General features: G+C 36.1%; 3 protein-coding genes across 5 annotated transcripts; 1 reads left to right on the top strand and 2 right to left on the bottom strand.

The window, feature by feature from the left end:
- Nucleotides 1-504: 504 nt before the first annotated feature.
- On the top strand, nucleotides 505-2,424 carry LOC127938816 (muscarinic acetylcholine receptor M5-like). The gene has a single exon (XM_052535709.1). It carries the CDS (start codon nucleotides 801-803, stop codon nucleotides 2,304-2,306), a length of 1,506 nt encoding a protein of 501 aa, XP_052391669.1. The 5' UTR covers nucleotides 505-800; the 3' UTR covers nucleotides 2,307-2,424.
- A 1,023-nt stretch (nucleotides 2,425-3,447) lies between these two features.
- Nucleotides 3,448-5,990, bottom strand: LOC127938769 (ER membrane protein complex subunit 7-like). The gene is made up of 5 exons (XM_052535620.1): nucleotides 5,563-5,990; nucleotides 5,143-5,262; nucleotides 4,913-5,051; nucleotides 4,612-4,692; nucleotides 3,448-4,507 (listed from the first exon to the last, which is right to left on the bottom strand). The coding sequence occupies exons 1-5, from the start codon at nucleotides 5,787-5,789 to the stop codon at nucleotides 4,361-4,363; spliced, it is 714 nt and encodes a 237-aa protein (XP_052391580.1). The 5' UTR covers nucleotides 5,790-5,990; the 3' UTR covers nucleotides 3,448-4,360.
- A 303-nt stretch (nucleotides 5,991-6,293) lies between these two features.
- On the bottom strand, nucleotides 6,294-10,593 carry LOC127938768 (KATNB1-like protein 1). 3 transcript variants are annotated; one of them, XM_052535617.1, is made up of 10 exons: nucleotides 10,426-10,593; nucleotides 9,294-9,421; nucleotides 9,060-9,097; nucleotides 8,667-8,943; nucleotides 8,351-8,466; nucleotides 7,532-7,582; nucleotides 7,349-7,438; nucleotides 7,121-7,225; nucleotides 6,931-7,027; nucleotides 6,294-6,833 (listed from the first exon to the last, which is right to left on the bottom strand). In XM_052535617.1, exons 2-10 carry the CDS (start codon nucleotides 9,408-9,410, stop codon nucleotides 6,801-6,803), a joined length of 924 nt encoding a protein of 307 aa, XP_052391577.1. In that variant the 5' UTR covers nucleotides 9,411-9,421; nucleotides 10,426-10,593; the 3' UTR covers nucleotides 6,294-6,800. The 3 variants fall into 3 exon arrangements, with proteins under 3 accessions (XP_052391577.1, XP_052391579.1, XP_052391578.1); XM_052535619.1 differs by having other exon boundaries at nucleotides 6,931-7,024; nucleotides 10,426-10,592; XM_052535618.1 differs by lacking the exon at nucleotides 10,426-10,593 and adding an exon at nucleotides 9,986-10,391.
- Between the last annotated feature and the right edge of the window lie 495 nt (nucleotides 10,594-11,088).

Genomic DNA, 11,088 nt, shown 5'->3' with positions numbered 1-11,088 from the left:
GGCATATTGACATATTACAAGAAAAAATACTTAAAAAGTGTAAAACTAAAATTATTAATTATTCAGACTTTTTAAATAATTACTCATTTATGTCAAGTCACCACAGGTGAATAACGTTTTTCTTTTTAATAAAAAATATGCAAATGGGGCGCTGTTTAATTATATATGGACTAATTTGCATTTCTGATATCTATGAAATATGAACATGGAATAAGGACAGGTTCAAAATCCTTGTTAAAGTTTTTTACAAAGGGGAATTTGGATCTCGATTTTTATCTCTCTGAATTATATAGAAACAAACCCCTTTGTAAAAGCCTTAAAAATATTAAGAATATTAAAATAGTTTTGGTTTATGTAAATGCTACTGAAGTGGAGATTGTTGGCCTTTAATAATTTAAAACTAGATATGCAAATAGATAAAAAAGTAATAAAATTAGCAATTAAATATGTATTTTGGAATACATATTTTGGTTTTCTTGTTATGGAAACAATATAGTAGTGCTGAATAGCCCAACATCTTGATCCCAAAATTGACTAGTGCATGAAAAAAGAATGGTTTTGCCTGTAGTGTTTCGCCTTTAGAATTTTAATTGTAAAGCTTTATTGTAGTAAGCTACATGTTTGGCCTGTATTTGTTTATAGGTGTCTCACACACAAAACATGCATTTTTTGTTCAAATTCTCCTGTTTTTAAAGTGTTCGATCTCTTTATTGTGTTTTCAGACTATCCATTGCCAAGTGAACATGAAGAATACAGTGAAAATTTCATCAAGAGTTTTCTAACCGATCAGCGGTAACAGGATGAACATGGATATTCAAAATTTAACTGCAAGTGGAAATGTCTCCACTATCTTGCCTGCCCCATACAGTCTGTTGGAAGTTATAACCATTGCAACAGTATCAGCTGTCGTGAGTCTCATCACAGTAGTAGGTAATGTGCTGGTGATTCTTTCTTTCAAGGTCAACAGCCAACTTAAGACTGTTAACAACTACTACTTACTCAGTTTAGCTTTTGCAGACCTCATTATCGGCGTGTTCTCAATGAACCTGTACACGTCATACATTCTTATGGGATACTGGTCTTTAGGGAATATAGCTTGTGATCTGTGGTTGGCGCTTGACTATGTTGCAAGTAATGCATCGGTAATGAACTTGCTGGTCATCAGCTTTGACAGATATTTTTCAATTACAAGACCACTTACCTACAGGGCTAAACGGACCCCGAAACGTGCAGGCATCATGATTGGCTTGGCGTGGTTGGTATCGTTTATATTGTGGGCTCCACCCATTCTGTGCTGGCAGTACTTTGTTGGAGAGAGGACAGTTCCTCCTGACCAATGCCAGATTCAGTTTTTCTCAGAACCCATAATTACTTTTGGGACAGCCATAGCAGCCTTTTATGTCCCAGTATCCATCATGATAATCTTATATTCCAAAATCTACAAAGAAACAGAAAAACGCACTAAGAACTTAGCAGAGCTCCAAGGATACCCATCGCTGGACAGTCATGAAGAGCCTAAAGTACGAAAGCCAATACTACGATGCTTTAGCTTTAAGAACAAGAGGGACAGGACTCAAGCATCATGGTCTTCATCCAACCAGAGTTATGTAACTAGGACAACATTGCAGTCTGAGGACTTGTGGACAAAATCAGACCAGGTCAGCACCCTGAACAGTTACACATCATCAGAGGATGACGAGCGGTCCATCTCTGAGACAACCCCGCGAGAATCATTCAAGAACCAAGAATCAAAAGCCAATAGAAATGGACAGCTACTCTGTTATGAAGACAGCAAGTATCTAAGTGATCTTGCAAAATGCTCCCAGACAAACGATAAAAAATGTATGTCATACAAGTTCAAGCCGATCCTTAGCGACATCACCGCTTTGCAAGGTAGTCCCAAAGGAGAAAGAACAAACACAGATCATTGTCAGTCTTCAGAGCCACAGGCTCCTTCATCCACATCCACTTCTACTAAACCAGAAGATCCAAACTTAAAGATCCAGATGACCAAGCGGAAAAGAATGGTCCTCATCAAGGAGAAAAAGGCTGCTCAGACTCTAAGCGCCATTCTTCTGGCATTCCTCCTCACCTGGACCCCATACAATATCATGGTGCTCATCTCCACCTTCTGTTCTGAATGCATCCCAGTGTCCCTCTGGCATTTGGGTTACTGGCTCTGCTATGTCAACAGCACCATCAACCCCATGTGTTATGCCCTATGCAACAAGACCTTCCAGAAGACCTTTTGGATGTTAGTCCTCTGCAAGTGGAAGAAGAACAGAGGAGAGGAGAAACTTTACTAGTGTGGTCAAAACCATTAAATTCTGAAGGAACACAACAGAAGTGTCTGATTTCAGAGTATTCTAAATGATCAAGATCGCTAGGGCATTAAAATTTAATTTCAGTTTATGTTGTGCATACAGTGCCATAAACCATATTCCTATATAATTCCTTACAATTTTCTAGGTTATATATTTGTGTGTGTGTGTGTGTGTGTGTACATTTCATTTATATTGCTATAATGATTTGAAAAATGATATAATTAATATTTAACGTAGCTACTAATCTGCTTTCATTTAACATGTTTACACAACAGTGTATTTTAATATTGTGAAATGTCTAGGGCTAGGGATGGTGAGGACAATAAATAAAGGTATGAAAATATGGAATGTGAACTTTAAAATTATTATAAATACCACATACAGTGTTTATTACAAGGTAAACTTTTTGTGATAAAATAATTTTTATGTATTGTATGGTTTGGTCATGTCAGTGACACTGCATACATCCAAAGCATATTGTATATATATTAAGCATATTGAAATGATGTGCAAAGAAATGTTGTTTTATTATTCTTATGTTTGCAGAACTGGACAGTGTTAGATACAGATTTGAAGATTTTTGTGTTTCCAAACCATCACTGTAGACATTTGTGTATGATTTACACAAAAAGATTGTAGCATCACTCTGGATGAAATATTAATTTACATGGCATTCATTAAGACTACAACACTGAAAGCACATTTTACATTCTGTGCTTTACATTCTGGTCTATGCTACATACAATATATATATATATATACACATCTTTGTAATGCCACGAATTAAATCAGAACTCACTTGAACATTAACTCATAATAACACATTAATAAATGTTGCCTGGCTGTTTTCCATTCATATTGTTAAAGAAGTCTCTACTCTTGTGATGACGTGCCATTTAATTTGATGTGAAATAAATGTTTTAACATGAGATTAACCCAACTAATTGAAACATCAGTCTGGATTTGGAAGGGGTTCGAGTCAAAATAAAGCTACAGCTACCCACTCATATACTAGCAACTGTTTACCAGTCACTTATCATGAAATGTGTTTTAAATGTTGATCTCCACACATATTACCATGCAAGCATCATGCTGAGAACCGTAGACAAATAAGCAAAACGGATATTTTCCACCAGTTTATTTTCATTCAATTTAAATAAGATTATACTTCATAGCTTAAATCTTTTGCATTTCTCATCTTCATTCACAGTCTTGTACAAACCCAACAAGATATATTAAATATTATAACCTAAAAAACTTTATTTCAAGTAGTTATTAAGAAGAATTGGGCTCAATGTGATCACCATGGGTTGGTCTGGAAATACACATGGTATCACTGCAAAAAATGGACCCTCGTTATATATTTTTTTATCTATCTTGACCCTTAAGCTCAAGTGTGCTTTAAAATATCCCAGAATTCTTGTGACAAAATGAGTAAAACAAGCATACTTCTGAATCTGACTTTATCAGTACAGCCGTACTGCAGCTGTTGCATTTTATCACTATTTTGCTTTTATTCAAGTTATAACTGAGGTGAAACTGTATAGACCTCAATTCCGAGAAGGAATCATACCTGTGTGATGAATCTTTTGCACAGAAGCAGTAAAAGCATAGACTACCATCACGTTAATTGCATTACAAGATATTGAAATGTTTTAGCAAAACTGTTTCTCTTGGAAGAGGACTCTTGACCAATCAAGTACTTTATTTTTCACTCATTCTACATTTAAAGTTTAAACATCCTAGTTAAGCTCTAAAAAAAAAAAAAAGATGAATACATGCCTTGCTCGATCTGTACTGGTTTTCTCCATTAATAAATTGTCTGTATAGTTTTCAGAGTATCATTACAATGAGTAAAATTATCTGATTATTAACAATGCATCCAAAGAAGACAATTAAGCATGGAAACGTGGTAGAGTGCAAACACAGTATTGCTTTGTCAAGCTTTTCAGTTGAAAAAGAAACTGTTCATATATATACATATAAAAAGAAAACCAGTAAAACAGTGTTAAAGAAAACCGACAAAATACACGGCACTACCTCCTCTTCAGAGCAACACTTCTGCTGCCTTTGTTGCCACCGCCAGCCTTACTGGAGCCCTTTGAGAACAACTTTGTCATGAATTCAGAAACATCTGGCAATTCTGGGTTAGGGTTCAACATATTCATAGATTGCTCCATTTCCTGCAGGAAAAAAACATATGAAATTGTATAAATAAAGCAATATACATTGGATGAAAATATCTGTACCTACTTGTAGGTACTACATGCTATGTTTTATTTATTACCTTTCTCATCTCAGGATCATTAGTATTTACCACCTTTGGGAGCAGGACGATGATTAATAAGGGAAGAACCATCATCATGACCTAAGGACGACAAAATATTTTACAAGACAAGTCACAAGAGCTAATAAAAACCATCAACAACACCTATGTCATAGCTAAAGTCATATTATTATAAACAGCAAGTTAATCTAAAGTAGAGGAAATAAAAAAAATAACAATGACTGCTTAATCTCCAGTAATTAAAGCAAAACCCAATAAATCTGAAAGAATCAAACACACAATAACCATTATATGATTTTACCATTGGGTTCATGAGAAAATCAGTCCAGCCCCATGTTTCCCGCTTCATGAAGTACGTGTGTGGACCACTGGATCTGATCTGAAGAGGGTACGGCTGTCGGAGAACTTCTGAGGTTTTGATGTAATTCACCAAGCGTGCCCTATGGTTCAACAACACTGTGAGATTCACTTAGATGTTTACAAAAATAATTGTTAGAAGGAGGTAGAATAAATTGGGAAAGTAAAAGCCACCTCATTTTCCCTTTGGAGGTAATGTCCACCCGAACAGGATCAAATCTGAAAGATGGTGATACGATTTCAACCACATATGAGCCAGAGGGCACATCGTTGACAGCGAAGCTCCCATCAGTCCTGTGAGGGAAACTGATGTGGTTAATTCTGTCATCTTGGCAAAAAAAAACGTTTAAAGGCTTGCAATGAAACCACTGCCCATCTAATCTGAATTACAATGCAATGCAATGGAATGATATTACATACAAACACATTTTTCACAAATACTCTAGAAATCATATTCATATAAGAGAAAGCTTAAACAAGATCATTATAATTGAGATCAAGTAACGTTATGCAGTAAATCGAAAAACTGACAAACACGAAATTAGTATTTACGTTACATCATTCTTTTTGACGTTAGAATTGCTGGCAACTCACTTGACAAAACCCACATATTCCTCTCCTTCCACCAGGATTCGGGCTGTGGAGACCCACTCCTGTGTTTTCACTCCGGGAACGATCGCTCGCCCTTCGATTTTGAAACGTTCTCCATTCGACTGAGAACCTACTGCAGGCCCCGGATCTGCGTCGGTAAAGCACCATGACAACGCAAACAGCGCCTGCAACGCCACATATACATCTAACAGACGTTTCATTTGTCGCATCGTGTTCTGTCACACGATATATATGACGTTTCAAATGTACAATATTTCAACACGCGTCAACCTGGACCAAAGGAATAGGACTGAAGGAAGTAAACGGAACTCGGAACGAACGAACGCAGACACCGGAAGAACATCTGTTACACCACGTGATCATCGTTGAAGGTCTATTTAAATGGGCGGGGGTTTCGAATGAGAGGAGTCCAATTCTTTACGAATACATCACGACGATCCAGCTAAAAAGGGGACTTTAGTCCACTTCCAGCCTGCATAACTTACATACTCCAGTTCGTTCGAGTAAATCCATACACTTATTTATTGAGTAATGTGTTGTTTGTCGTAGTGGTTCAAATGGAACACAAATGCAAATGAAACAATCTGCAACTCTATTAAACCAATCAGTCAATTTTCTGACAACGTCATACCTTTATTGATTGGGGTTGTGTCTGAATCTTTTTTTTTTTACATACATACACAATGCAAATATTCAAATAAACACCATAAAACTTTGTTTATGTAAATTTATTTGAAAGTTGATTAAAAGACGACTACTATGTACACATTACACTCAAATATCCATTCATGATCAGGCAATGGACAACAACACACTTAATAACTTAAAACTCCTGCAATTCAAGTGCATGACTGAGAAAGAGAGAGAGAGAGAAAAACATCTCATAAAGGTACACTTACAATCACATCCACTTAAGCAGATTCACACCATAGCACTACAAGTGCAACAGTTAAAACTTCTGCTTGGCACTTCAGTGAGTTGCCTGATTCCAGAGAGTCTCATGGAGTTGATTATGTGTCCCCAAGCAAGTCCACTTCAATGTGAAGCAGTCATTCAGTGCCTGCAGGAAGAATTGGGAGTGTCTGAATTGTTCAGTTCATCTATCCACAATCCACCACAGCCTACTGGGCTTCAGAATCACCAGCTCCAAGCCAATCAAAGAGCTTAAATGCAACAAGAGTTTGTAGTGGTTATCTTCAATAGTGTGCTACAATGATACATCAGCGCAGTTGTGACACATATGATTCTATGACCTATGGAAGAGAGGACAAGAAAGAAGACAAGGTAAGACTTTTTTTGTAAACAGTTGCTATTTTTCAAATGCAAAGAAAAAATGACCAAACACTCCACCTTTGCGGTCTCTCCTACAGTTCCTGGAACTGAACATAAATGTCTCTTCCCCTCCCACAGTTCAAGAAGCATCGTCTTCATTGCCTGAACATTCCTGCTGGATGAAAACACATTCAGTTACACCTTCCAGCAAACATTAATAAGATGTTCTGTCATTTAATTTCTGTATATACAAATAAAAATGAAGCACCTGTCATTTGAAAAGCCATCACGCAAGCCTTTGTTGTTTGTGGAGAGCTCAGACCACCATTTTTTAATGATAGATTGAACCCAGTGTAAAGCTACAATGAGGTGTCTGGAAAACATTCAACCATTTAAAAGATTCATTTAAACTTGGGCAAAATGTTGAATGACAATAAATAAATAGCAACAATAATAGTAAAAAAAAAAAAAAAAAAAAACAGGACAAAATACTTACTCTTCGTATTTAGTGTTAAGAATAGTTTTCACTTGTGGTAAGAGGTCAACACAACAGCCTATTGAAAGACACGGCTGTTCTTCCTGAAGACTATAGAGGGAGAAATACGTATGAAACAACATATTAAATCTACAACATGTCTAGCAAAAGTTAACAAATGTTGACTTTAAATAGGTTTTATACCTTTTAGTAAGTACAGGCAAACAATCAACAAGCACCCCTGTGTCTTGTATTCTGGAAAAAAGTTAATTGGTTACAATGTTACCCATAAAAATGTAGAATTGCAAGCATCAATTATGCCAAAAAACATGAGAAAGATGGCAATTTAGCATGCTGTAAAGACAAATCTACAAATGCCTGCAATACACTACCATTCAATGTTTTTAAAAGATGTCCATTTTGCTTACCAATGGCTTAATTTATATGAAATTCAGCAAAAACATTGTGAAATATTACAATTTAAAACTTTTCTATTTTAATATATTTTAAAATGTAATTTATTAAGTTTTCAGCCATATCAACCTTCAGAAATAATTCTAATTTGATGCAGTTTTATATATATACACATGTGTGTGTGTGTGTTTGTGTGACAGGTTACTGAGACTCTAGATAAATTTAAAGCGATAGTTCACACAAAAATGAAAATTACCCCATAGTTTACCCCTCAAGACATCCTAGTTGTATATGACTTTCTTCTTTTAAATGAATACAATCTGAATTATATTAAAAAACTTCCTGGCATTAACAAGCTTTATAATGGCAGTGAATGGGTGTTGAGATTTTGAAGCCCAAAAAAAGGGGTTGAGGGGGTTAACAAAGACCATCTGAAGCTAAACGATGTGTGTGTGGAAGAACATTTTTCATGTTTGGGTGAACTATCCCTTTAATGCATCCTTGCTAAATAAAATAAATTTATTTTAACAACAACAACAAAAGTAGTGCATATACATGTGTATTTTGTGTCACTTTGAATATAGCTGTGATAAATTTCAAACTGTTAACCTGTTCAAATATGCAACTAGTTCACTTGCGTTCTTCCGCCAAAGAGTCAAAGCAACGTTGAGTCTCAGATTTCTTCCAAAGAGCACATGAGTCATTACTTCATGCTCCTTTGATAACTGAAATTATACAAACAAATAGTACAAATAATACAAAGTTAGTACAACAAATAATACAATTTTATTATAGATCACACTTCGCCATGACTGATACTGTAGATATAGAGGGGTTGAAGATTTTACAACACAGGTAAGTTTTAGCTTAGTATGGTAAGAACATAGTCAGGAAAATATCAGCATTAACATGAAGCATTTCTCACCTCAGTGAAATAATCACTGTATTTGGAGCCAGCTCCTGTCATTTTTGAGGTGTCTGTTGAGCTCACAGGGAACCCACAGTTGTCACTGTATGGAATAGCCTGCACGTCATCAGCACAGGTCAGTTCATTTTCTTTGTTAGCCATGTCAGATGTCCTGCTTGTGGAGGGCGATCTCCAACATTCTCTTGTTCCCACCCCAGAGTGACGCGTTTTCTTCTTGCTAACCACCGCTCGCTTCGCTTTGCTGTATTTGTGCACACAACGGCCCACTGGAAATCTGTGGGATGGAGAATAATGCTTGCTTATATCTTCTAACTGACATTTTACAAGTCAGCTTTTCAAAGCAATGAATAATATAAAAGGTCATTGAGTTGCTATAGCCCAAAAACATACCTATCTTGATCGGTTTCGTCCTTAAGTGTATAATCCACCTGAAAAGAGATAACAGTTAAAGCTAGCATTCCTAAAACCTGGAATATACTTCACGTCACTTAGAATCTGACATAATCTGGATAAAAGTTGTTTAGTGTATCACAGCATTAAAATACTGGGGAAAACCCCTATTAATCGCAACCAGCACATACACTACAAATAATTTGTCTATTTTAAACGATTCCTCTTACTGACCTCCCTCATGTTCTTCTCATCTCCAGAACAAAGCATACGTTTGAGAAGATCATGGGGCTGGGCCTGCTTGAGCCTGTGGACTTCTGCATAACTTCCAACATGACTTCCAGTGGCCATAATCAGGGACTCTGAAATACAATGGCAAAACATTATCTGGCACAGGATGCATGATGTTAAAGCAAAACAGCTGCGGTTTGTTTGCTCAAAGCCTCCATTGTGTAGCCTCTTCTTTAGAGACTGGAATCATTCTATAATCGAACTAGTACAAAAACCGAGTCAACTAATCTTCACGAAATATTTAAATGTAAAGATTTTGATATTGTTATACAGTTTGGCACAGTAGCAAAAAAAAATTGGTTCCCTGAACTTTCAGGGAGTGTTAGTTTTCATTCTAAAATAAAACCTAAAATTAGCCATTAAATAAAGAAATCAAAATAAGATACACAAAACGTTCCTAGAACGTTATCACTTGGTTCCAAAAATAACCAAACGAGAACCATATGCGAACGTTAAGAAAACGTTTTATTTGCTAGAATAAGAACAGTCCATAAGGGCTGTATCAAAACCTAAACAGACAATACTGTATACATTATTATGCACAAGTTATGACATGCCGTGCTAATGCAAATAATATCGCATTATTCATTACCACAAACACGAGATTCTATGTAATTTTCAAGCGGACGTCTTACCACGTAGCACGTTACGCTGAGTCAGAGGAAGAGGACGAATCTATAAACAGTTTCTATCAAACGTAACTAGTAAGATTCAAATGAACAATCTAATATTCCTGGTAAATGTCTAGATCTGTCAGACGGAGCATAAGGCCTCCAATGATGTGACGCTGCTGTTTAAGTTAAGGGTTTGGTAGCACTGGCGAGCTAATTAAGTCAAATACATTTTGACAAACAGTCAATAATCTTTGACTAAATTGCACAAGACAAGTCTAGAGATTAGTCTACGCTCACACTGACATGTGCATATCAAAGCAGGTGATGAAAACACACCAGATAGCTAGTTGCTAAACAAACAAGCCAGGCTAATCACCTGCTAGCAAACAAGGACTTAGCACGTACAAAACCTATAACATATACAACCGCTGTCAAACCTCGAGTATTTCGTAAGCACCCACCATAACATTGTGTAAAGTTGTCTATGCATCCTAAACCACGTTATATATCCGAGAGCGTTGCCATGCACAACCAGGAAGAAACGGGAATTTAAGAAGATTTCAGAAGGAAGGAAGGACCTTTCAAATAAATACAAACTTGAAATGCTGAGATGGGTAAAGCGACATCTGATGGGACTTAATGGAACTGCTCGGCTTTGAAAAACAACATTTCAGTAGTTTATCCATGAATCACCATAGTCAGAATTGCACACTCTCAACGAACTTAATTTAATGCTTTACAAAAAAAATATAATAATGTAAGATATATTTTGATATGTACACACACACACACAAAATAAAATTGAAGTCCAACACCCATTTTAAATCAGTGATTCTTAAACTTTTTGACTCACCAATTTATTTATTATTTTTTTGAGTTTAATTATTTTCATATATCAATAATATTTTATCAGTAGGAATGGCCTATTTCAAAGTCATCCTGCAGCCCCTCTGGAGGCTTGCTAAGGTCTCCTATAGTTGGCCCCTAGTTCAAAACAACTGTTTTATATTAGAAAATGAAAAAGCTTAAGCCTTTAGTTAAAATGTCTTTAAGATCATCAAAAAACATACATTAAGTAGGTTTCAGTATTTGCCTTCTTGAGGGAGAAATATTCTCAGAAAAAT

Source organism: Carassius gibelio, chromosome A20 (assembly GCF_023724105.1).
Source record: "Carassius gibelio isolate Cgi1373 ecotype wild population from Czech Republic chromosome A20, carGib1.2-hapl.c, whole genome shotgun sequence".
Classification (NCBI taxonomy): domain Eukaryota; kingdom Metazoa; phylum Chordata; class Actinopteri; order Cypriniformes; family Cyprinidae; genus Carassius; species Carassius gibelio.
The sequence above is the reverse complement of the archived record's forward strand: the minus strand, read 5'-3'. Positions and strand labels throughout refer to the sequence as shown.

Excerpts from the sequence above, each read along its gene's own strand:
- LOC127938816 (XM_052535709.1), top strand. The coding sequence starts at position 801 with ATGAACATGGATATTCAAAATTTAACTGCAAGTGGAAATGTCTCCACT.
- LOC127938769 (XM_052535620.1), bottom strand. The coding sequence starts at position 5,789 with ATGCGACAAATGAAACGTCTGTTAGATGTATATGTGGCGTTGCAGGCG. Across the intron at positions 5,263-5,562 it reads GAATATGTGGGTTTTGTCAA|GACTGATGGGAGCTTCGCTG; the intron begins GTGAGTTGCCAG and ends TTTCCCTCACAG. Across the intron at positions 4,508-4,611 it reads ATGATCCTGAGATGAGAAAG|GAAATGGAGCAATCTATGAA; the intron begins GTAATAAATAAA and ends TTTTTCCTGCAG.
- LOC127938768 (XM_052535617.1), bottom strand. The coding sequence starts at position 9,410 with ATGGCCACTGGAAGTCATGTTGGAAGTTATGCAGAAGTCCACAGGCTC. Across the intron at positions 9,098-9,293 it reads ATGAGAAGAACATGAGGGAG|GTGGATTATACACTTAAGGA; the intron begins GTCAGTAAGAGG and ends ATCTCTTTTCAG. Across the intron at positions 8,944-9,059 it reads GACGAAACCGATCAAGATAG|ATTTCCAGTGGGCCGTTGTG; the intron begins GTATGTTTTTGG and ends TCCATCCCACAG.